General features: G+C 43.0%; 1 protein-coding gene across 1 annotated transcript in view; it reads right to left on the bottom strand.

The window, feature by feature from the left end:
• Positions 1 to 586: 586 nt before the first annotated feature.
• Positions 587 to 26,979, bottom strand: part of PTGES (prostaglandin E synthase) — a 39,170-nt gene continuing 12,777 nt past the window's right edge. Inside the window, exon 3 of the mRNA XM_066580514.1 lies at positions 587 to 3,821. Within this exon, the coding sequence (XP_066436611.1) occupies positions 3,572 to 3,821 (250 nt within the window). The 3' untranslated portion in view covers positions 587 to 3,571. The remainder of the gene's footprint in view (positions 3,822 to 26,979) is intronic.

The raw sequence follows: 26,979 nt of genomic DNA, 5'->3' as shown, positions 1-26,979 counted from the left end.
AATCAATCGGTTCTATTCTCTGCATATAGCATGTGCAACTGCGCCTGTGCGATGCTGGTCTAAGGCACTATTTACACAGACAAGTACGATACTGGTCTGAGAAACTTGGACAGATCACGCTTGTAAAAATTGCAATCTTCGATGCCAGTGCGATATGAGAGAGAGAAAAAAAAAACTCACATCACATCACTACACAAGCCAACAGAAACCCGTTTTTCCAAATAGGAACTTTTTTTTTTTTTTTTTTTTTTTTTTTAAAGCAGGTTTTTCTTCAGCTACCTATTTTTGATGCTTTTTCTCTGACACGGGGGAAAAAATAGCCCTGTTTTAGTTTTATTAGGAGTAAAAAGCTAAGGAAAAGAAAAAAAGTATATCCATAGAAGTCAGTTACAGGGGGAAAAAAAAAAAAAAGAGGTGACCGTAGCCCCTGGCAGAGCCAGTGTGGGTCTGATTGCTAGAACAAAGTGGTATCAGTGCTAGGAAGTCACAGTGCATCGGTTTCCATAATGAAAGACATCTAATCTATATCAGCAAGTTATGCATTTTGAGTGTTAGTCCACAAGAGGGCAGCACTCACAACCAAGGATACACTGGAAGCAGGTTTTATTTTGCACGTAAAAGTTCAACAAATTGCAAAAACAAATTCCAAGACGAACATTCCTTCCAGACAGAACATTAATATCACCACTTGTTTCTTTAACATCTTCAGAATCCAAAATACATTTTTCTAGCAAGAATAAAAAGGTTTAAGGTTTTAAATAAAACTGTATGAAAAGACAATTGGATAGTGGAGTCTCTTGGACAACCAGACTGCAGCTTGCAGTGTCCGTGTGAACTAGCCTTCAGCCCAAGTCTAAGCATGACCTGTTTTTCTAGATCATAAGTCAATTAAAAAAAAGTTGCATACATAGACCGTCCCTTTAAATAGCCCTGGCATAGCTCTGCAGCCGTGAAACCGCTGAATTTCGACACTTTCTTCATCCCTGTTCCCCCGTTTAGGCTCTTAGATTTGGCTCCTGGTTCTGTGAAGTGGGTAATCCGCATTGCTCACTGTCAATGGGTGATGTCAGACTTCAATCGGACATGAGTAATGGGAACTGCCATATTCACAGTTCCAGAAGGAGGATCTAAGAGGAGTCCATACAGGTGAAGATCAAGAGAAAAGCAATGATAGAGTCAACAGGGCCGCAGGTGCAAAGCATGGCAGCTAGTCGTGCTGCCTTTACGAGGGGACAGCTCTTTAGTCACAAACGGAGGGTCTACCTTTTAGACATTTGGTAGTACAAAGCAATCTATAAACATGGGTGCAGAGGAAATGACCCCATACCCAACATGTAATCAATGTTCCTACACTGCACTTCTAATCCTTCATGTAGAGTCACTGGCTTAGACCATCCCTGTCCAGAGCCCATAGCAGTAAAAAAAAAAAAAAATCTCCAAGAGCCAGTGGGTTCATTATGGGGGACACATTAGATCCTCCCCTATAGGTCAGTCACAATAAGAGTCATCCACTTTGCCTCCAGACCCTCTTGCAATTTTTTTTATGAAGTTGTTCATAGTCTTTGGCTCCATGCTTTGGTACTTGTAGAGAGAGGGTGGGGGTGGATAAGAACCCCTAACTAGGTCCCAAAATAATAGATTAATGCAAGTTACCCCCTCTTACCAGGCCTCACAGTATCTTCAGAAAGCATCTGCTCAGCCTCCATTAGATTTACAAACAAGTGCACAACACAACCTTTATCTAATGCATCTGCCATATCACACATCTAGAACAGGGCGTGATAGTTGTAGTTTGCAAAAGTGGATTAATAACCAGGTTTGCAAAGACTATCTTGAGAAAACAAGTCCCATTAAACTCACATAAATAGGGTGTATATACACATCTAACTACCTATATTGGAGTCCAAAATTGTGGGTTATGCACAAGACTCACCCCATTCCACTAGGAAGGTCCCAAAATAGGGCAGAAATACTTAAATTTAGAATGCCTCCCTAGTGTGATTCAGTTCATGGAGCCATCCCACAAAACTAGGATTGTTGGCAAGCATGATATGGAGAAGCAGAAAACAAGTCCTTCTTGGTATAAAAGGAAAGCAGAAGCGGGTTATACGGTAACTGTGGAGTCCTTTATATTTCTACTCATCATTGACCTATATGAAGAGGAGGGGGCCCATTGAACCACTTTGATTCTTAACAGCTATACACTTGATCACTGTCCTGTAGGTAAATGTAAGCTGCTGGGTGCGAGTGCAAAACGTAACAGAATCCCTTGACTGTCATACGTAACACAAAGTATACATACAGATCAGCCATGTTGTTCCTATGTAGCCCTTGCATAGAGGCAGCCCAGGCTACTGAGAACATAGGCAGGACTCCTGTGCAGAAGAACTGCATTGTTAGCCAGCAAGAGGTGGTGAAATGGCCACGTATCATGGAAAGGATGGCTTAAGGCACACACACGAGTGCTTCTCTTGCAAGACCAAAATGCATGGTCTGCGTCTGCCCACAACTACTGCACCCTCTAATCCCTTCTTTTGGGGGACGAATGATGCACCAACACCTTTGGGCACATGCTCCCCTTTATTTTTGCCAATATTGTGGCGCTTGCCTAATATGGGAGTCCAGTTAAGGTTTATACAATCCAAGTAGGAGGAGGACAGCTGGGTCCACCACTCCAGAGGACCAATTAGCCACACTAATTATCACAATGTTATGTACATCCTTTCTTCTGTAATACAATTAAGGTTATAGGGTAAGGCACTAAAGCTTCAGATATACAGCCAAGAAAGGGACTGCCCCCACCATCTACTTGGCAGCCCCCTTTTAAAGAGAAGCAGTCAGATCCTTAATGCTACCCAGGTTGTGGGCACTACAGTAAAACAGACTACTGAAATCAACCTACTGCTTCCAGAGGTCTTGAAAAATACATTTCCAAGTTTGCAGCAAGTGGCAGAGAGGAGTCCGATGCAGCTCATTAATATTCAAACATACTCATCATCCTGCCTCCTCCACCACAGATTGATGGGTCTCTCTGCATTACTGTGTCCAGATATACTCATTAGTCAACAGTAGGGGGCAGGGCGAGCAGTGAATATATGATTAATAAGCTGCATTGGACTCCTCTTTACCCTTCATTGCACACTTTGCTTCAGGAAGTCTTGAAAATGTATATTACCATCAGTATAGGATGAGCAAGTCTGTCACTATACTGTAGCGCCTGCAGCCCAGAATAGACTAGAGACCTTGAAGATTCCCATTAAAGGGGTTGTGAGAGGTCTGCACCATTGACAAGTGGCACAGTTTCTAATCTCAGACAACCCCTTTAAGACTCCAGGTGGAAAAAACAATCCTATTACAATCCAAAAACATTCAATCGATAATGTACAGTCACAATACTGATGTTTGGTTACATAATAAAGACCACATAGTAAAATAGTCACAATGAATAAGGTCCATGGGGTACTTGGGGTCATTTACTGAAGTTCAGACATCACCTCCTTACTGCCCCTGCAGACCATATCGAACTGAAATTCAGACAGCTATGTAGTACATGAGCATGTCAATCTTTGGTCTACCAATAGGAGGAAACAGAATAAAGAATTTGGAGAGACATAGAAACGCATGGTAGTTGAGCTATGCTGTAGGCCAAGGAACGTGTGGGAGCTTTCAGGGCCAACACGTAGGCTACTGTATGTACTAGACGGCCAATGAAGAAAATTAGGAAGTGGATCCTGGCAATGCTTGGACTGGGTTCCAGCAAGGAGTAGATGGCTCCAAGGAAAAGGAATGGGAAGATGTTCTCCATGTCATTGCGATGAGCCCTAGCGAAAACAAAATAAGTATAGGGTCATTTATATGATGCAATTGGAAAATTAAAAACACAAGAGTAAAAAGAAGCAGAAGTTCCTTCAACTGTATTTTGATATTGGCTTTCAGTAGTCACACTTTATAAGTGATTGATCATATGAAATTCAAGAGGACACTCCTAATTAAAAATTGTGTTTTCCGCTCCTTTTTAACACCTGTCCATCAGTAGTTAATGACAGGGGTCCACCGCTCAAGAACCCCGTCCATCAGCTGATCATCCAGCCAACAATCAGTGTAGCAGGCGGGACGTCAGCGGTCAGCACAGGAGGTGGGAACTCTGGCTTCACTCCTATTGAAACCAGCACTGCTTCTCCACTGCCTGCTTCTCTCATGGTCAGGACTGAATATGATGTCTTGACCACAAGAGAAGTAGGAAGTGGGGAGCAGCACAGCGCTCCCATTTATTTAGATGGGAGTGAAGCTAGTGCTCCCACTTCCTGCCCCACCCGATTACAGACTACCACCAGTCCAGGGCAGCAAGCTGGACGATCAGCTGATTGATGGGGGGTCCCAAGCGGCAGACCCCCATTCAACTACTGATGACCTATAAATAATGAAATCCAGCGACAACAGTTCATAGTTGGTATCCCTCTATCATGCACCGCCACCACAGGCTGTCCACTAAGTATAACAGTATTATTTGCCAGGAATGGACATTCACTGTTCATCTCTCGTGTCCATTCAGAGCCATCTTTGGTAATGGTGGTGGGGGGGGGGGGGGTTCTACAAAAGCAGCTTCCATTCTGATGAACTTGAGCCATCCTTGTAAAGTAAGGACGGCCATCTAGCTGACTGTCATGTAATACTGCATTTTCCCTGCGGCATGGACAACCACCTGACTGATTATGGCTCCCCTTCCCAGCAAATTTAGTGCCGAAAGTGAGGTGTGGGGTGATCAGAGGTGACCAATTTGAGAATATAACCCCTGGTGGGATACTCCTTTAATACCTACCTGCCGTGACAAAAAATCCCATAAAGTATTCATATAATACTGCCATGGTTGAGAACATTTTGTGCCTATGGGTGCCTGAAACGCGTTATTGGGACTGGGGTCCCCAGAGGTAGCAGCCCCCTGAAAAAATGCCTTCCCATTTCAACAAGCAGCAGTAGACTGAACGACTACAGAAGATCTGCAGCTGAATCTTTTCATTCTGCAACTTGTCTCCAATTTCCCTTGTAGCCTTGAGCTTGGAACGTGATCCAGGAAAATTTTTGGACAGAATGAAAGGCCGTCTCTAAAGCAGACACTCTCCTCCTGCATGGTAATTAAGTGCAGATTTCATATGGGATGGATCCCTTCTCCACTTTCTCTGAGGGAGAATCAGAACGACAAGTGAGACGTTATATAAACAGGGGTTGTATAAACATTAGCTAGGGAGTTCCCTTTTCATTAGTAACACAAGCAAAAGCTCTGTATACACAAATCTCAGCTGTATACGTACATATATACACATGGAAGGGGCAGAGTTTTCAGATCTTTCCGCGTGTCTAAAGTTTCCAAAAATACTATAACCACAGAACAGCGAGGTCCTCACTTAAGTTATACCATGAGCTCGATTTTTATATTTAGCTATTTTTACCCTTTCACCCCCTAAGCTTTTTGCATTTTTCATTTTGTTGCCCATCTTCCAAGAACTTTTAGGTTTCCAACCACAGCCATACGAAGGCTTTGGCAGGATGAGTCGTATTCACTAATGGTACAATTCAACTACTTCACGACCGCATAATGTAAATTCACATGAATATGAAGGTTGTATGGAGCTGACGCAAGAGCAAATTCCACTCCATACACGACGGCAATCAGCTGTTTGACAGTCGCTGGTAACTGCCATGGCTAAAGCTGACTGCATCTAAATAGTCAGCAGGAGGGAGGTATCCCCTTCCTGGCCCCGACAAACCCTGCGACACAATTGGGGTTATAAATCTACATGGCAGCGTGAAGCCTACTATGCACATATGCCTATCAAGCTTTGCCCGTGGTAGGGCTTCATAGGCAACACTAAAAGAAAAAAATAAATACATTCTGTAGACTGCAATACTTTAATATTGCAGTATAACACAAGCAATCAAATGATCACATTCAAATTCCATGTGGGATAGTTAAAAAGTATTAAAAAATTTAAAAAAAAAAAAAAAAAAAAGGAAAAAAAAAAACTCTCCATAAAAGAATTTAATAAAAAAAAAAAAATCAAACACATATTTGGTATTTCTATGTACATAAAGGTCCAAGCTATTAAAACAGCACAATATTTATCCTGCACAGTGAAGGCCATAAAAAAAATAAAATGAAGGGATGCTAGAATTGCGGGGTTTTTTCTGGCTCAAAAAAACTGAATTAAAAAAAGAAAAAAAAGTGAATAGCTCAACCTGCAAATCATTAACTCTCACAGGTTAGTCAGGAAAAAAAAAAAAAAAGTTATGGGTCTCGGAATATGACGATGGTAAGCAATATAAGGACGAACATTTAAATTTTTTAAAATATTTAAAATAACAAAAAAACTCAAAATTTGGCATCACCATAGTCGTACTGGCGCATACAAGTTCGTGTCATTACTGCATTTTGAGTGCATTAAAAACGCTTCTCTGCACGACCCCCACTCCCTCCAAAAAAAAAAAAAAAGTTTAAAGATTCCCCAGACTTCATTTTAAAAAGTTATATGGAATTAGGATTTGTAGTCACCATGAACCCACTGGCTAACTCCCAACCGCTTCACTACAAGTGAAAAGGGGGAAATATGGAATGATCGTGGTGGTAGTAATTCGAAATACCAGTCCACAGCAGGCCGGAATGTGAGGCCGCCAGGTTGTGCTACGAACAAAAGGTTTGCATGTTGGGGGTTGCAGTCCCTTCTCCTGGAGGGTGGTGTAGTACAGGTTATCTTTAGTGAGAAATGTAGTGGCCCAGAGTTGGGGTGTCTTTAGAGTAGGCGTATCTCCGCTTTGTGTAACCTGTCTTGTGTGTAATTGTGTTGTTCTATGTAAGTGCTAACAAGCTTTGTTGTGGTAAAAGCTATCCTACCTAACTTGTTTGTTGTGTGTGGCATTGTGGAAGTTTAGAAGAAGTTGAGAGGCTGAGCCTAGGTGAGAGAGAGAGGAGAGGTAGAGACGTAGTCAGTGGAGGACATGTCAGTGGGAGGCTAAAGCTTGCTTTAGCTTCTGCCTACACAGAGCCATGGGCCTCTCTCATTTGCCATGGGATATTCTCCTTCGGGGACTAAAGCTCAGAGTAATGGTTCCTGCTATGAAGTCAGGAGGAGTAACTAGCAAGCAAAAAAAGGCAAGAGTTGTGTGTTGACCCAGCATGTCAGGAGTGTACCCCCAGGGATCATCTTGCAGATAACTGACTGAGGACATCCAGATTATGAGAAGAAAAGTGTCTCCTAAAAGAACGCATGTGTGTGTAACAGTTGAATCGGAAGGAAGCCTGCCACCAGTGTTGTCTCTGAGACGGAGTTTCCAAGTATATAGAAAGACAAAGTTGGACTATGAGTAAACAAAACCATGTACCTCTGGTTTGAAAACTTTGTCAATGGACTCATTTAACAACGGGCAACCGTTTGCTTGAACAGAGGTACTGGCGTCACGTGACAATACTGTTAAGACTAATCTCCATCGGTATCTGTCTGTGCACTTTGCATTGCGCACGGCCGAGCTGTGCCACGTTACGCCATAGTTGGGGATAGATCAGTCACCCATGACAACCATCTTGCGAGCCCTGTGGTCTCACCCGCAACGACCAGCCTTCCACCCGGACGTCGCAGAAGGCTCTCCAGGAATCAGGGTAAAGTTTAATAGGTTAAACTCACTTTTAAGGATTCAGGAAAATACAACATCCGATTCAGGTTCAATTTGCATCCACAGCAATCTGGAGTTTGGGGACTGCAGATACCGCCCTTGGAACAATGCACTGTATCCATCTCTTGAGATACCGCTATACTTGCATCTTCTCTCAGACCTGGGGAATGGCTGTCTAACGACCTGTCTTCCAGCTTTCCTCTAGATTCTTTTGTATAATCTTTTTTGTCTAATCTTCTCGCGGGGCCTAAGGCTGTCTAACTGATAAACAACTACTCTGATCTCAATCACAGAACTCAGAATCTATAAATTAATTGCACCCAGATTCTAGGTCCTCCACTGAGCATGAAGCCCTGGGAGTAGACGGGGCAGTGTCTATTCTTTAATGGGAGTTGCTGGTCCTCCAGTCACCAAATCCATTCTAAATAAAGTGGCTTATTTAAATGTGTCACCTTAATTTGCATACACTTTTGTAGTGACAAGTCTGGGTCACTAAACAAGGTTTCTTCATTTCTACAGAACATTTACATATCCAATTTCACATTCACATTAAGGCCAAGTTCATAGAAAGCCTGTAAAACTATCAGCGAGCTTGTGTAGTGTGGGAGAAAACCTGAGAACCTGGAGGAAACACAAGCATCAGAAGATCATATAAACAGGGATGTTGCCGGGCCAGATCGGATGGCGGGACGCCAATACCATTCACATATATACAAAGCCGGGCGCAAGACTGAAGCATTATTATTATCCATTCTGAGCAATATTAGAAGTTGAAAGGGAATCTGTTTATGGGGCTCACATGAAGTGACACACTGAGTCCAGGGATGCGAGTCTGAGAGCTTCATTTATACTTTATGGGTCAGATCTGTAGAAGATTTTGCTGATGTGGATTTGACAAGTAATCTGCAGTAGAACTCAATCTTCTGTGAATTTTCACGTGGAACCACACTACAATTAAGCCACAGTCAACAGAACAAAATTGCATCCAACTGTTTGAGCTCTTTTAGATGGGATGAGTGTCAGGCAAACGATGTCCGACACTCATCCCCGCACATACTAGATCCCGTGCACCTGCACGGGAGCTAGCATAGTTAGCCCTCAGCAGGGAGGCTGCAGGTGATTTCTCTCCTCTCGCTCCTCTGCCCCTCTCCACTGAGTTAACATAGCGGCTGTTCAGTACTGAACGGCCTCTATTTACACTTGGCAATGAGCGATCAGATCATAGTCCATCGTATCATAGAATGGTAGAGTTGGAAGGGACCTCCAGGGTCATCAGGTCCAACCCCCTGCCCAGTGCAGGATCACTAAATCATCCCAGACAGATGTCTGTCCAGCCTTTGTTTGAGCACTTCCACTGAAGGAGAACTTACCACCTCCTGTGGTAACCTGTTCCACTCATTGATCACCCTCACTGTTAGAAAGTTTTTTCTAATATCTAATTTGTGTCTCCACCCTTTCAGTTTCATCCCATTGCTTCTAGTCTTTACTTTACAAATATCTGAAGGGTTGTCAGCCCTATTATTTGTACGACAGCTATTGTGTCTCCTCTCAGCCTTCTTTTTTTGGAAGTTAAACAGTCCCAGATCCTTTAACTATTCCTCATAGGACATGATTTGCAGACCGCTCACCATCTTGGTAACTTCTCTGAAGTTGCTCCAGTTTGTCTGTCTTTTTTTTTTTTTAAAGTGGGGTGCCCAGAACTGGACACCGTATTCCAGTTGAGGTCTGACTAAGGAAGAGTAGAGGAGGATAATTACCTCCCGTGATCTAGACTCTATGCTTCTCTTAATACATCCCAGAATTGTGTTTCCCTTTTTGGCTGCTGCATCACATTGTTGACTCATGTTCAGTCTATGATCTATTAGTATACCCAAGTCTTTTTCACATGTGCTGCTGCTTAGCCCAGTTCCTCCCCTTCTGAATGTGCTTTTTTCATTTTTCTTGCCAAGATGTAAGACTTTGCATTTCTTCTTGTTAAATACTATTCTGTTAGTTGCGTGGACACATAGGGACGAGTGTCAGGCGGTGTTTGACAGGTGAACGTTTTCTGCAATGCCAGTTTCAAAGTCTATGCTATATGAACCATGGTACAGACTTCTACAGCATTCAATAGAATGTTAAAAAGGTGTGGATTTTACAGCGAAATCTTCATCCAAGTCGGTGGTAAACAGAGCCTAAAGGGGTTGTCCAAAATTAGGAAAAAATAATATACTAACAATTTTCCTAGAAACACCACGAGATGTATCTGGAATTATAGCTTAGGACGACTGTTACTTCTGTGCATAAACACAGGAGCTATAGTCATTCAGAAAGTGGAGGCTGAGCGTGCCGAGATAGCCTCGGGCCACCTGCCTTCAGAGTAAACAGGCAGTTCATAGATTAATGACTACTGTTTTACAACGACCAATAGTAGTTAGGCTTTTAGATATGCTAAAAACCAGGAGACTCCCGACGGGTGAGCCAAATGCTTTCTCATTGCCCCATCCGTGGCCTCATGTACTCGAGATGACTGTCGTCTGAAATCAGTTTCCAGCGATTTGAGCAAATGTTGTTCCATGAGAAAAAGAAAAGTACCTTTAGCTCCATTTACTTGAATGGAGCCCAAGTGCAGTAATTGCTGCAGCCCATGATCAAGAGAGGCGCTGCTCTTGAAAGGCAAAGTCTCACTAACCCCTTTAAAAATAGGTTTTGACAAGAGCACAACCCCCTTTTCATATGCCCTAGTAAGGCATATGAAGGTTATAGTCCCTTGCTTTAGACACCCCTCTGACTCAGTGAAGAACCACCACTTGGTAAGAGCAGCCCCATCCCTGGTGGCCTTAGCACCATCCTAGTGTTATTGGATAGACATTCATGTGCATGGCCATCCTGTAATTCTACTTTTCCCTTGCAATGGCAACTGCAGGGAAAGTGTGTAGCAGCCTGGGGCTTCCCTTGACAAAAGCAGCCGATTGTCGGAAATACCAGAAGTGCGACCTGGTGGCGATCTCCTGTTCACCCCGACCTGCATTCTGGAAGGGGGTGCCACAACTCCTAGACAGACAGTCAAAGTGGGGGTAGACCCTGGAAAGTTAAATAAGCCAGTGCTACAGTATAGCAAGTGTGCATTTGAGGAGTGCAGAGTTTGATGCTACTGATGTGCCCCATAATAGCAGCATGGCCAGCATTTATAGCTGGAGCGCCACACTAGGCTACATTGTAATTCTGCCAAACTGAACAGTCATCTTTGGGTGGAATTATCATAAAATGTAACGTGTTATTACATATGTCTCATGTAGCATCATATCATTACAGAAAGCCTTTCAATATCTCAAGAGTCATTGTACCCTTAGACTGACCAGTATTTCTGCTGATGCACCCTGCTGATGGCAGATGTAGTTTTATGGATTATAGACGTAACTTCACCTAGCAACAAAATAAAGTGCCCTTTGTGAAGAAGATCCAGCGCCCAATTCACTAATCTAGTTAGATCAAGTTAAGCTTGCACCTAGACAAACAGCACATGGGAATTAAAGCCAACTTGCTGCCCCAGGCTTCACTGCCCAACCACCATCCCCAGAGCGGAACAATGCCAGTTTCAAATAAGCAACCGGATCCAGGCTCCTGTGCATTGTATTGGCAGAGTTGGGTCACTACCATAGGTCCAGTGTCCCCTCTGCGGAGTTACTGCACCCCCAGCACAGTGAGAAGGAGACTGGAGCGCTGGTTACCCAAGTGCACTAGTGCTCTATTCACCTATAGTGGGACTGTGTGTAGAGACCAGAGTGGGTGCTGTTTGGCCATTGCCGTCAGCCCCATTGACATGAATAGACTACGCATGCACGGCCAGACCTCTACTCACAGCGATGTCACTGTGGGGGTTGCTTCTCCCCTTACAGTGACAGGAGCGTGGGACTGTCTTGTTTGAGTTGGGAAGACGTCTCAGCAATGAAACAGACACAGATCAGCAAGTTACCCCCCATCCTGTGGATAGCTTACAGTTGTCGTACAACCCCTTTTGAATATACAGGTCCTTCACAAAGCATCGGTCCATCTACAATGGTAGAAACATCATCATCATTGGACAGTTGAACAGTCAAAGAACATTCTATGAAGCACACTACATCTTCACATCAGATGGAGGTATCTAGGTATGGAGGATCCTGGGGAATGCTTTTTCTCTGAGTGTGTTGTGCAAACAGTTACGCACAGCAGAGGTTCCATTATAGTCTAGGGGTTATTTTACATGGTATGGTCCCAGTCTATTGGTTGTAGTGACAAGAACCATGAACGCTGACCATGAGGTGTACGCTGACATCCTAGACAATAAGGGGCTGCCAATAATATGGCAATACTCCGGGAATGGTCAGCAATACTTCCAACAAGACAATGCGCCTCGTCACAATCCCGACCTGAAGCCTACTGAACATCTTTGGGATAAACTGGAACGTTGGGGCAGGAAATAGGAACAGCATCCATCTTATTTGATTCTTTTTGAATTCCTTTTGATTCTTGCTCAGGTATCCAATTACTTTGGGTAGGAGAGCGTATAACAGATCCAAAGTAGGCCATGTAGCTGTGGGATCAACAAGTGCAATGCTCAATTACAAACTCAAGTACCAATGTTCTATCTAAAGATCTACAGCATCTGGGGTGGCTGGACAATGCAAACTACAGCATGAATTTAGCTGTCACATCCCCACAGCAAGTTGTTAGGGAGCTGGGCAAGGTATTTTTTAGACTTTTATGGGAGAGCTCAAGTACTGGACTCAACACGCCATGAAAATCTGACTCTTTCCAAAGACTTCAAAAGGGGAACACCACTGGATCATGGAAGCCGGAGAGTATATAAAAAAGCCAAGCCAAAAAATACATCACCCAGCTCCCTGTCACATCCCATAACAGCACTATAATTTAGCTTATGATGCTGTGGGATGTGACAGGTTCCCTTTAAATCAATGCCCTGGGTCATATATAAAGCTGCTCATGAAATTAAAGAGGTTGTCCAGGGTTAGAAAAACATGGCTGCTTTCTTCCAAACACAGCATCACCTTTGTCCATGGGTTGCGTGTGGTATTGCAGCTCAGCGCCAATTAAATTGAATGGGAGTCGAGCTGCAATACTAGGCAGCCCATGGAAAAAGGCGGTGCTGTGTTTGGAAGAAAGCAGCTATGTTTTTCCTAACATTGGACAACCCTTTAAGTTTAGGAACTATGAAAAAGGAACAGTGTTAATAGATGGCAAATACTGCCAGAAGTAAATATATAAAGAGCATATTCTCAGCCCCATTAACTATAGCAGGAAGCAGCCAGGCAGGCACTGAAGAAGAGATTAGGCATTTGCTGTTAAACTATTAAGGCACATGTCCTGTTGATCATATTGGGGAGCACAAACTTTCTTCCTGCAACAGATCCAAGGCAGGCCATGTAGGCAGAGCAAGATGGTGTGTGCACTTTATGGCATGTCTAATGAAAGGGAATTGGACAATGGACAGAAGTGTCCATAGACTAAGACAGCAATCAAGAAGAAATGGCATATAGCCCTTCTCCTCGAGGCCAAGGAATAGCAGGAAGCTGTATACAACCTTACAGTACAATATGTGTATGGTGTATCCTATATACTGTAGGCCTGTATAGAGCAATGCTGTCTCATACAAGTCTCCAGTAGTACAAAGGAGGTTATTAAAGATAATGAGATTAGAGGTAAGAGTCATAAGAACCGATACCCAATAAATAAATAAATAAATAAAAAAAGGGAGGGAACTCTGCTGTTTGTGTCCCAGTCTGCACAGCAAAGCTGAAGAGTGAATTGTAGGAACTGTTGCCTATAGATTGTACTCTAGTGGCTTCTGGGAGAAATGGAACATTTCATGGATAATTACATGGGAAATAGTTAAGGGAAAATTTCACCGCCCAATGGGAGTAAAGGGTCGACAGACTAAAGCAAGAATAAACAAAAATAAAGAAATTCTCCATGCTGCCTCTTCATGTTTCACTCCTGGAAACAAACTCACCCCTCCAACTAGAATTCCTTTGTCTAGACTGACATACACTATGTGGATAAAAGTATTGTGACACAAAAATTTAATTTTGTCACCTTCTTCAATATGGTTGGTATGCCTTTGGCCTCAATGACTGCAGTAAACCTGCCTGCTCATCATTCAGTTTAGGCAGACATAAAAAAATGGGCCATCAGTCCGTGTAAATCAGGTAGTCATCCATGAACTGTCTGTGTACTGTGAATGAAGGTGGGCAGCCAGAGCAATCTCCAGCTCCACCTCCATTCATTAAACAATAATCACTCCTGTGTGAAAGTAGAAGAGCCATCATCACTGGGACCGCTGTTTGGCATTTTAGCGCCCAACAATTGCCCCATGTAAAAGGGCCCCGTGATACCCCTATATGCTTTTGAGAATAGGAAATTGTGTTACATCCTGGGGCAGTAAAGTTGACAAGCTTTACATAGTATGCAAAATATACCCATAGCAACCAATGCATGTAAATGGTTACCGTCACCTATTTGGAAAAAAAAAAAGAGGAGGGGTCCCAAGGGGCACCCAAAAGTTAGTCAAGCTACATATCAAGTTGTGCAACTACAGTAACATGCAATATAGATCTATGTCTACTTGCAAATCTTCCTACTCCAGTTTTCCATCTGACAAACATTGCAGTAATACCAAAACAGAAGAAACTTTGTACTTTCCTCAAAGACCTTCCATTTTTCTGCCAAGTTATTAGCTAAACATTGTAAATCTGCCCTAAATATTAGGTTTACTATGGGAAAAACAGAAGTTAGACAGGGATTACTGTCTCTCTTAATTGTGGCTTTCTGGACAGCTCAGTCTGTTGACATTCTCATGCCGGGAAAGTCTTCCCCAAGGAATACAAAGGGCATAGAAAAGACGAAAGGGAGTCTAATTGTTAGAATGACAGTATGTAATTTATACAGTAGCCCCAGGCCCTGTACCGTCAGGGGGCCACAACAGCAGCTCCACGCTCCAAGTGGAAGAAAAGTCACATGAATGAGGTTTTCCAGGATGTTTACATTGATGACCCAGTATTGGTGTAACAGGTACAGGATGGTGCAGCCATGACAGAGGCAATAGGTTTTATAGAAAACACATTTTACTGAACGGGTTAATTAGTGCTTGCACTCCATAGGAGCGTGCAAGCACTTTGACCCCTTAGTGACAGAGCCAAATTTTGGAAATCTGACATGTGTCACTTCAACATAGAATAACTCCGTTAAGGTTTTGCATATCCAAGTGATTATGACATTTTTTCGCCACATTCCTCATTTAGGTGGTAAAAATAGACCGATGTATATATATATATATATATATATAATACACACACACACTAAAAGTGCCAAAATTTGGAACATTTTTGAAAAAGTTATTTTTTCACATTTAACTGTAAAATGTGCAAACATACTGTACAAATTTTTGCTAAAATATATTTTTACATCGGTTTACTTTATTCTGGCCACACATTTGAAAAAACAGGTGTAACCATTTAGGAGATGTACAAATTTAACATTACTTAACATTTTGAGGAACATTCTCTTTTGCTGCACTAAGCCAAGTTTGGAAAGGCTCATAGGGGTCAGAATGATGAATACCCCCACAAAATTACCCCATTTTAAAAACTACGCTCCTTAATGTATTTGCTGAGGGGTGTCAAATATTTTGACCCCACTTTTTTAGGAATTATTGCAATTTAGAAGAGAAACTAAAAATTCATATTTTTCCAATTGTGTCATTTTAAAGGCATTTTTTTCTATAGTGCACATGAAAATGAGGATTTACACCCCCAAATGAATACCCGTGTTTATCTTGTGTTCAGAAACATACCCAGTGTGGCCCTAATATGTCCGTAGGCACAACGGAGCCCAAACCGAAAGGAGCAGTCGGTAGCTATCAGAACAGATTTACGCCCCATTGCACACTTGTAGAGTCCATGAGTGTCCAAAAGGCTAGAGAAACACCCAGATGACCCCATTTTGAAAACCTGACCCCTTATCGAATTCATCTAGGGGTGTACGGCCCATTTTGGCCACACAGTTTTTCAATGAATCTAAGCAAAGCAGACGGAAAAAAATATTAGATTTTCATTCTTTTTGCAATCTTGTCATTAAAAAAAAAAATATATATATATATATTAAAATTTTTTGTTTTTTTTGCACAGCACACATAAATGAAGACTTTAGTCCCAAAATGGATACCCCTGTTTGTCCAGTGTTCAGAATCATACCTATTGTGGCCCTTGGTCAATGCTCCAGGCTACCTTTAGTAGCCAGGAGATTTTTAAATTTCCCGGCACCTCCCCAGCTCATGCATTTACGTCCGCCATTTTGCCAATGGGCGCATGCGCCAAAGTTGGGGGTCCGTGGATAAAGATCCCGTCAGGGGACATAGCTGGAGGCTTTAGGTAAGTAATTTCACCTCCCCTCATGGATCGGATCTGTGACGGGAGGCCCTTGACTACATTTGGTAGCCAGGGGCAGGGAGATTTTAAATTACCCTGGCAATCTGTGGCTTTTGCACATGCGTTCACCATTTTAACTACGGGCGTGTACGCAGAGACCAGGGTAAGGTCCATGGATAAATCCAGGGGCCTTAGGTATGTAATTTCATCCTCCCTCACGGATATGAATTTTTTTTGGATAACAGTGATCATGTGACCAGGATCGCATACAGCGGTCCCCAGTGATCCCTCTGCTCCAGGCTGCACATCCTAGCTGGGAGCAGAAGGAGTTTTTATCATAACAGTAATCACAATATGAAGGCCAACAGAACTTTGAACGCCATCACTTAAGGACTCTGTCCTATTCTGTTGGCTGTTGTATGCGATACGTTTTTTGGCCTCGGTGTGCACCAAAACATTACAAACTATGAAGCTAAACAGACATTATGTATACAGCCTGCTACTCTACACATTTTGATCATTAAGGGCCGATTTACATGAACGTATATTGGCTGCCGTTTTCACGGCCAGACGATATACGCTACCGTCTAAGCCATCTTCCCCTTTCCCTCCCCGGAACTCTGCCTCCCCTCCAGCTGTTTGCAATGGGAGGGGGCAGAATGGGCCAGAGCTAAGCTGGCTGTGGACAAGGGGAGCAGCTGGAGCTTCGCTCCACTCCCTCCTATTACAAACAGCCGAATGGGAGGAGAAAGGCAGAAAGGCAAGGGGAAAGACAGCTCAGATGGTAGCGTATATCAGCCGGCTGTGAAAACGGCGGCCAATATATGCTCCTGTGAATAAGCCCTAAGGCTGCCTGCAAGTGAACGGATTTGCATTTCGGAATCCACTAAGGGGTGTCTGAACCACAGATCTGCAACAAATACCATTTGGAACATGCTAGGCAAAAGTTCTTCTTCCTGGACACTAGTGGAAAGCAATTGCGATTTACACTTGCATGTTCCATTTTAGTGTGGATTCCGCACAGACCGCTTCCTCTGAAGTCAATAAAAGCCGTACGACCTGCAGCCTTTCTGCAAAATGACATTGCGGATGGGTTGCGGGTCCGGTATTGCATTATACAATGAGTGATAAATGCTCAAAATTGTAAAAAAAATAAAAAAAGTAAAGTTTTAAAGGTATTAAAAATATCTTCTCCCCCTTATCAAAAGTAAAAAAAAGATTAGCACGTTATTGCTGTGTCAGTAAAAGTGATCTATCAAAGTAACGATCACACATGGTGAACATGAAAAAATATATAAAAGCAGAATTGAGCTGTTTCCTTCCTCCAAGGAGAAAAAAAAATATAGCAGCTGAAAATTTATTTTCCCAAAGAGATTTCACTTTTATTAGTACAGCAAAAAAATATATAAATAAATAAAATATATAGAATATGGTGTAGTAATTATACCGACCCATAAAATAAGTTTGTTATTTTTACACCAAAGACAACCCCCCTTCAAAGATAGCAGAATTTAATTCTCTCACTACTTTAGAAGTTTCAGAACATTAAATAGGACAACTGAAAAATACAACTCCTCCTGCAAAAAACGAGTCCCCACACAGCTACATAGAGTTTTTGAAAGCAGAGACAAAACATTGAAAAAAAAAAAAAAAAAAAAAAAGCGCATTCTTAAGGGGTTAAAGCTGTAGAATATGAACAATCTGAAACGTTAGATTCCTGGACAGCTTCAAACCAGGGAATGAAGAGAACAGGAAATCATGCAAAGTGCCAGACACACAACAAAGACCGCTCTTCCTCTGTGGTCTGTGGGATGTGATTGATGTCTGAAGGCTTTTCTTCATACCTCTCCACATTTAATAAGGCCCCAGCTGGAGGCATAACACAACAACATCAAGGTATGTGCAACTGGTGAACCTACACCGATAGATTAGAGAATTGCATATAAAACAATTCCTTAGCATAGCTTTATTAACCCCATAGGGCTTATTTACAGATACGCAATTGCAAAATTTGTACCCGCAATTTGCAGTGACTGGCACCCATTGATGTCAATGGGTTTGTTCACATGAGCAGATTTTGCGTGAACATTTCACATGTTAGCTATTTGCGAGCGCAATACGCACAATAGAACATTAAACTAGTTAAAACTATTTTCCCATTGAAACCAATGGCAGCATGCTTGCATGATTTTTCCGTGTGCAAATACGCAAGACATGCAAAAATAAAAAAAGTAATATGCACATGCTAGCAAAAACCCACAACACCCATCACACAAATCTGCGCAGATTTATCTAAAAAAGATAGGACATGCACTATCTTTGGCGCACGTTTTACAGGAGTTTCCATTGAAGGCCCCAGGGGTACCGGTGTAGTGTGTCTTCACCGGAAGAAATGGGTTGGCTGGGCTACAGGTAATGCCCAGGTCATACCCATAGCTGCTGATACACACACACACACACACACACACGCACACACCTCCGCTCCCCGTCCCCCACTCACAGTCCATGCCGTCCCCTCCCCTCCCCTCCCCAGGCTGTAATTCTCCACACCCTCGTCGCACAGATGTCAGTCCACGGGAGAGGCTCTGCAGATCACACAGATCCTGGAAAGGGCCGCCGTGCGCCCCCCCCCCCCCCCCCCCTCAGACGTTGGCATGAGTAATCTGAAGGTGTGTGTGAGGGAGCCAATTGGCAGCTGTGGGTGTGACTGTGGCATTACCTGTAGCTCAGCCCGGCCAACCCATGTCTTCCTGTGGAGACATCCTACACTAGTACTAACCCCAGGCTGCCATGGCAACTAAACAGCACCTCAGGATCCCATCATACAGGGAAGGGGGCACTCATGACTTCTGAACACTGATCGGGGTATTTAAAGGGATTAAAGTCCCAATTAGCATTCACCCCGCATGCTTAGGACATAAAATGTATGCCCTGGGACATGAAGGAGTTAGAAGGATAGTTTAAGACTATTTGGACATATGAACAGCCCTCTACAGGTCTGGTAGACTTGGCCGCCATGCATTACATCAGTGCCTATTCCTTTAAATAGCCACAATCTAATGCTGCAAATTCCCTGGAGTAGCCATAAAACATAAATGCCAGTAAATGAGCACCAACTAGCGATACAGCAAGCGATAATTGTTTGGGCGTTCATCGTCCATGTAACGGTTCAAGTGGGTCAGCATAGTGTGCCCACCCTCCATAGCTTTGCCTGGAGCACAAGTCCTCATCTACCGTAGTTAATGGAAACTTTTTATTAGTCAACTTCCCATACAATGCAAACAGAACAAATGCCAGTTGTGTTATTTCAGGATTCGTCTGTTGCACAAATGGAATTTGCAGATTTTTGACCAAGCTGCAAAAAAGTCATGAGCTCAAACGCCTGAGGGTAATAGTTAAAATCTTATCTAAAGCAGTGACAGATTAGGAAGGGTTTAGTCAGGTATTGGCGTTTCAGATACTTCTTTAGGGCTCCTACTCACTAGCGTTTTTTTTTCTGCTGCAATTTCGTTGCTTTTTTTCCAAATGTCAATGGGACTCTAATCCAAAAAATATATATATTCGCATGTTTGCGTTGCTGCGATTTTTGTGCGATACAATTTTAACATTAGAAAGTCCCACTGACATTTTGGGGAGGGGGGGGGGGGGGGGAAAGCTAGTGGGTAGGAGCCCTTACACCCACATCCAATCTCTGGCCCGAACATGCCACCTGCACCTCAGAAATATTGCTAGAATCCAGCCGTTCCTCACCACAGACACGATCAAGACACTCGTTGCCCTCATCAACTTCCAACTCCACTACTGCAACTCAATGTTCATTGGCCTTCCCCGCACCAGACTTTCCCCTCTCCAATCCATATTAAACACGGCAGCTGGGCTAATTTTTTTATCCAGCCGTTTCTCAGATGCCACTGCACTATGCCAGTCATTGCATTGGCTGCACATCTGTAGTGGCCCAGGTTTAGGGGTCCCCTTCAGCACCTCAGAACGCATGCTTTATGTTTGTCTTGTGCAGTGTCTTGTATGTGGAGTGAATTGGAGTTGTGTATTAGAGTTTGCAGGCATGAATGGGTTAATGTCTAGTCATGTCTGGAAAATGCATCATTTTGTCCTGTGCGCAGTATAAAAGAGTTGTCACATGTGAGTCCTAAAAGGTTGGAGAGAGTGAGGTCCTGAGCTCAGGAGTGAGGTCCCGAGTTCGGTTCTGACCGGAGTGCAGAGTGTTAGTGAGGGAGACATGGGGGAGGCTGAAAGGTGATCCACTGTCCTGCTTGGGCTTACCCATTTCAGAGGTGCTCCCCATAGTCACTAACCATGGGCTGGGACAATGGAAAGCCGCTCAAGAACCGCATGCGTCCGGAGAGAAACATTTCTCTCTTCACACTCCCCCGCCCCCCTCCATTCACAAAACACAGCGGCCGTTCACTACTGAATGGTAGCTGTTTAAACTGAGCGATGAGCTCATTGTTTATGCTGCATAAAAGATCAGCGATGAAGCTCATCGTATAGTTTAAACAGCTGCTGTTCACTAGTGAACAGCCGCTGTGTTATCTCAATAGAGGTGGGGGAGCGAGAGGAGAGAAATCTCCTGCACTGCCCTGCTCTCCTGCTGGCCGCTCTGTGTGTGAGCCAGCACTGCTAGCTCCCGTGCAGGAGCACAGAGACAAGTGTCAGGCATCGTTTGCCCAACAGTCATCCTGTGTAAAGGGACCTTAACTCACACAGGCGCATTGTTACTGCATATTATGTACATGTTTTTCACCAGCATAATTTGCAGTACACAGCAAATACGCATGTAATATGCATATTTGCAATACATGTCAAATCCCCATAGCCTATATTGGTGCATAATATGCACCAAAATAGGCCATGCGCATCGGGGGTGGGGGAAGAAGGAGTATAGAAATCAATGGGCTTTTAGCATTGTGTATTACACATGTGTAATATGCATTGACAATATGCCCATGAGTCCTAAGAGAGGGAGATGTTCTGGGGTCTGAGGCCTGTGTTAGGTGGCAGAGAGAAGTTGCGATATAGAAACGGAAAGCAATGCAATGCAGTAGCGAAACAGGGCAGATAGGCACAGGTGAACAGCGGCAGCCTGTGAGTGCCGACTGATGCTGCCTGTACGACCAGTGTCAGGAACCACTGCCAAGAGAGACCAGAGGAAGCAATACTACAGACTCACAAGGGCTGCAGGTAAAGCAACCACAACAGAAAGAAGAGACACACGCTCTTGCAACACTTCGCATTAATCATTTCCTTCAGACTTAGATACTTCTTTGCTTCTGACGTACCAAGTACACCTGGAGAACTGTAAGTAGAGGATGGTCCTTGATAAAAACCTACTTGTGTACACAATACCAAACTTCAACGACTAAGCAGGCCTGTCAATCGCAAAACACATGCTTGAGTAAACAATAAAATTACAGACACGTGAATGGAAACGGGCCAGGAACTTGAACTTGCTGCAGGAATACCCATCTATCAGTTGAATAAGTCATCGGCTAATTCTTATCTAACGTTCAGATAGTGCGGTAAACCCCCATTTCTTATTTATGGTCCATAAATTAGCGTTAAGGGGTCACCAGGCCAGCAGTGTTATCTGTGCTATAGATTTATCATACTTCTCAGTCACGCATGAATCCTATTAAATTTAACCCTCCATTGAAAGTGTCAAAAGTTGTTAAAAGTTTGCACTCTGAAATTCTTCTATGGCTTTGGGATTTGAAATTGCCTTTAAATATAATAACTTTCATGTGTTCTATGTTGTGCCCGTGACTAGAAAAGGGCTTGACCACAGGCAATTCAGTCTCTTTGTGTGGCGTTATGATCTCATGCTCACTTTTATTTTGTCCTCTTTCTCCAACATAAAGGGGCCCAACAGGACATTACACAACATCGGACGTGAATGTTCCAGGGATCTTATAGTCCTGCTGTGTGTTGGGGTTGTGTATCCTGTCTGTGGTCAGTACATGTGAGCAGGTCTTACATCTTTTGACATTTTCAACAGAGGGTTAAATTCTTCAAGAGGATTCATGGGTTATTGGAGAAATTGACAGAGATGACACACAGGACTGGTGACCCCCTAACACTAGTTCAGGGACCATGAAGCCTTCACATTTTATCAGTTGACTAAGTATTCATTTCTCTACTCATCCTGTTGTGGTGTTCTTTTAGGTGCAAATTAATCACATCCATGTCTGTGTGAGTGTAATATATATATATATATATATATATATATATATATATATTTTACACACATACACATGCCTGCCTCTTCGGATACATTTCATTATGCCCGACGAAGGACCCTGAGAGGTTCGAAAGCTTGCTATATCATGTATTTTTGTTAGCCATTAAAAAGGTATCATATCTACAAGATTACTTGGTTTCTCTTGCTGGGAACAATCACATTTTACTCTACAGGCTAACAGTGCCAAATGCTTTCATTAGAACTTTTTGATTAATAAAAGATGGGTATAGAATCCCTTTGACCTTAACTAAAAGTAGGAATAGCGTTAACATTAGTTAGGTCATCTGATGTTTCCGTAGTAACTGCCTAATTGTGTATGTGACAATCTTTCTTTGCCATTGCATCTTAAGAGTTCATTCATTAAAATTATTTTTGTAAGCCTGGTGTCCACATTGTGTCCTAGTACCCGTGCCACATGCCTATACTGCGACAATTGTGGCCTCACTGCACCTACCCCCCACCCCCGCAGTAATGTCAGATTGAAATGGAGCCGCGGTCGCACATGTGTGGTTGCCACTCCATTCATTTCAATGGGGCCGATTAAAATAGCCAACTACTGTACAAGTGCCATCTCCAGCATCCCCATTGTAGTTGAATAAAGTGGCACCGTGCATGCGTAACCGCTCTGCCATTCAATGTTCTCACTTCAGTAACCTCACCCATTAAGGTTTATTTTTTACTCAGAAAATCTCTTTAGTAATTTGCTTTAATTAACTTTCTTCCTTTCTCATTTTAGGTGCATTGGAGTATAAAAAGTGGGCAGAAGTCTATAAACCCTTTCAATATATAGCTTTTATTCTCAGCTATGGCCATTTAGGTCAGAGTTGAACTTTAATTTACCGATTACTAGTATACAACCTGTTAGTGAACTCTATTCAGAGAATGTCCCATGTCTTGTAGGAAACGTTGGCATGAGTCACTTTCTTTTGCACAACTCCTCAACTTCTGTTTTATTTAAGTGTGAAGAGCATCAGACTGTTTATGCCAGCAGTTTACTTCCATTGCAGAGGAAAAGTAGTACTGTGGTCAGACTTGGCCGGGGCCGCGATGGTCGGAGCTGAGGAGGCTGACAAGTAGATGAGAGATGTGACTGAGGCAACAGCATTACATAGCAACATCTGCAATCTATCCCCCCATTAATACACCCTTATACGGCCTGGCCAGAAGCAAGCGCATTATTATATCTTCCTCTCTATGCAAAAATATCTCTCCTCTTAGTCAGTGTGGACAAGGAGCCAAGCCCAAGATACTATCCTAATGCTGCCAACAAGTGCCAAGCTTAAGCAGGCATGCTTGAAAGATGTTGCTGGAGGAGTCCATCATCATCTTAGTGGCATCAAACCAAAATCTGCATTACAAGACCATGTGAAGTGTAATACTTATGCTGAAAAAGAAAAGCTTCCATAACCAGGATCTCCAACACACTGTGCCTGTTGCTATCAATATATAGTGCACTTGGGCCCCCTTTCTAGATAGGCAGCTCAAGACATTGCTTTATGCTGAAGAGTTAAGTTCTGTAAGTTTTGTTAAGTAAGATTTCTAAAATGAGGTTGTATGGGATTAGAAAAAGATATAAAATAAAAACTGCTTTTATTTCCCCAGGAACAGCACCACTCTTGTCCAAAGGCTGTGCCCAGTATTACAGTTTATCCCCATGAAATACATACAATATTGTATTGAATATAGTACCAGATGAAACCCCTGAGCAGAGTGGAAATACACCTTTTCCCAACAGTTCATTTTCAATTGTAGTTTCCTCCTGGCACCATCTTTCAGGGAAACAAAAGACTGAACATACAAACATTCAGTGGGTCGACCACCAATAGGAGATGTTGGGCCAAACATGGATGCTCAAGCTGTCAGACTAGTCTCTATGACATCTGTGTTTGGTCCCTGTTCTGCAGGTGGGAATTAACACAATAATGCAGAAATTCAATGGCAATCATTCTGCTTCCATACAGATGAGCTTTGGAGACACTATGGTACTGGTCAGTGACATCACAACTACCATCAACGGGGTATATAGCCAAACAAGTGACATGAGTAGATTAAAGCTTTAGCAAAAACAAAACTTGGTTTTGGATTGCTTCATGCTGTGGGTGTTGACATTGGTAAAAGTTACTTTTTGGCCAACATGAATTGTTAATCCACAGACATTGACGGACCTAGAGTATTTAAAGAGTAACTGCACTTCATATATAATAAAAAAATAAAAAAAAAAAAAAAAGGGAAAAAAAAAAAAGAAAAAAAAAAGGACAGAATAGGCGATACGTATTTTTGGCAATATGTTATTAGCCTATTCTGTACAGTTTTTGCACAAAACCCCTCTTCAGCTATGGAGCTAGGTGAAGACGGGGCTGAACATCTATCTATAGCTAGCTACTGTAACAGCATAACTGAAGAGGGCGCTTCAGCTGTGCCTGCACGGTTCTCTACTGCAGGCACAACTGTTTCTATGTAACAATACTTTGTTTTATATTTCCATATTTGATCCCCTTGTATCCACACTGTTATTCCTTTTGGGTCTTTTGAGATCACTGGGGGTCTCAGCAGTGAGACCCCGATCTATCAGCGAGTTACCCCCTATCCTATGGATAAGTGATAACTTGCAGTTGTGGTACAATCGCTTTATTTATATTAGGATATATTCCGTGATCACCCCATGATCTTGTGTTTTATGAGCATTTATATGCCTCTTTTTGTTTATATACTTAACCTGGTTTTTAGTATTCTTCACCTTAGGTGTGCTCAGGCACTGTGTTTTTATCCATTTTCTGTACATTTCATTTTCATTGATACTTTATTTTATTGGCTTGTGCACTTTATGAATTGTATTTATTCCATCCATCGTCCCTTCCGTTTATGGTGCTTGTGTTTATTTTTGATGCGTCCCATCATTGGAATGCATGCCTTGTGTGAGCACTTCTGGGTGAGCCCAAGTCAATCTTCAATGCGTTCCACTGTTAGACCTACTTGGAAGTGTCAGCGTGTGTTCGACACCTTCAGGGTTAGTTGCTTGGCATTCCACCAGCGGGTGTGCTGACGAGGGTGGGACTTTTGATCTGGATGCCTGCTGTTATCCATTTGAAGGAAGTCATCTTTAGCTGAACATTTCTAAGAAACTGTATACATTTATGGTCTGCTTGGATTTAGGAGGTAGGTTCCCACTACCACCACGTCTGTGCGAAATATGTGTATAGAAAAAAAAATAAATTAAAAAAACCACACAACCAAAAAAACCCACTGAACGATGGATGCTATTCTACAAATCAATAAAGAGGTAGACAGCACCAGGATAACAGAACCATAAATAAGGCACAAAGCCACACACAACCACCATACAACAGAAGACCAGGTGGTGTGCAGAGGCTATAATACAAGATGTATGAGTGCATGGCTTTAGCCTCAGAACACCGCCTGGCTTTGAGTTGCATGGATTCCACCAAATAGGATCCGTCAGCCATGCACATTCTGAGCATATGCACCTGACAGTAGGCCAAAATGTTGTGTATACAGAGCTTTGTTCATTTTAGCTACTTTTGTATCTGCTCCATTCGGCAGAGGTTTGATTAGTGGCTCCTGCTTTGGCCAAGAGAGAGTTGTGCCTGAGACTAGGAACAGCAAAGGTTTTGACCCATCAGCTGATCATCTCCAAGGGAAAAATTATCTGCCTAGAGATGACCAAGAGCAGGAAAACATCTGGAATGCACGTTACATTCCACCTCCCGTCTCCCGTAACCTAGGTAAAGAGGGATTCCCCCCCCCCCCCCCCCCCACTCATGACGTCACTGAATCCCGGCTGGTGTCTGATGCAGAACGACCCAATGTGAGTTGTCACACTGTTTTAATGTATAAGTATATGATGTTATACCTTGATCTGTATACTTGAAAAGGGTGTCTATACAGGCCGAAACGCATAGTATGTATTTTAATAAAAGCTTAAACTAATACCACAAACAACTGGGTCTGACTTGTACTACCAAACCCCCAGATCCTGAAGCATGGAGATTTTATGTCTATACATAGATTCCATCTCAGGCTGTGGTACCTTCATAACTCACCAGCAGCGTGACTTTGAGCTTCCCTTCACTCCAAATATTGAGTCACTTGCTCCCTCATGTCACCTACACCTCAAAAACCATTTCCCAAGTCCACCCTCTCCTCACTGTGGAGACATCAAAAACTCTTGTTGCCATTATTCACTCTGTTCTTGACTGCAAATCTCTACTGAACGCGGCATGGAAAGAGCCATAGGACAAGAGTTCTCCTGTGCACGCCTCTGATATAGTGTACAGTCTGGAACAGGCATTGTCCGAGACAATCTGGGGAAAATGCACGTCTATCCTGGGATACGGTAGCAGAGACAACACATATTGGCTATGTTGGTCGCTCTAACTGCTCTTCCACAAGAGTGAAGGAAAAGTCCCTGTCACCAAACTCTCTGATGAAGGGCAGAAGGTGTGCAGGTAAAACGTCCTTCACCTCCTGGTTGTCACGGTGGATTAAGATCCACGGGGATAACGGCTTTCCACACATCCATCCCCTGCTTGGTATCTTTGAAGACTCCAGAGCCTTTCTCTTGCTAGAGGAACATTGGAAGGCGAAGCATGCTCAGGAGAAATAGAGTCTAGATTTGAAGGCGCCCTTAGTCTTTTC

This window comes from Eleutherodactylus coqui, chromosome 10 (assembly GCF_035609145.1).
Source record: "Eleutherodactylus coqui strain aEleCoq1 chromosome 10, aEleCoq1.hap1, whole genome shotgun sequence".
NCBI classification, from domain to species: Eukaryota; Metazoa; Chordata; class Amphibia; order Anura; family Eleutherodactylidae; genus Eleutherodactylus; species Eleutherodactylus coqui.
This window is presented reverse-complemented; position numbering and strand designations above follow the sequence as displayed.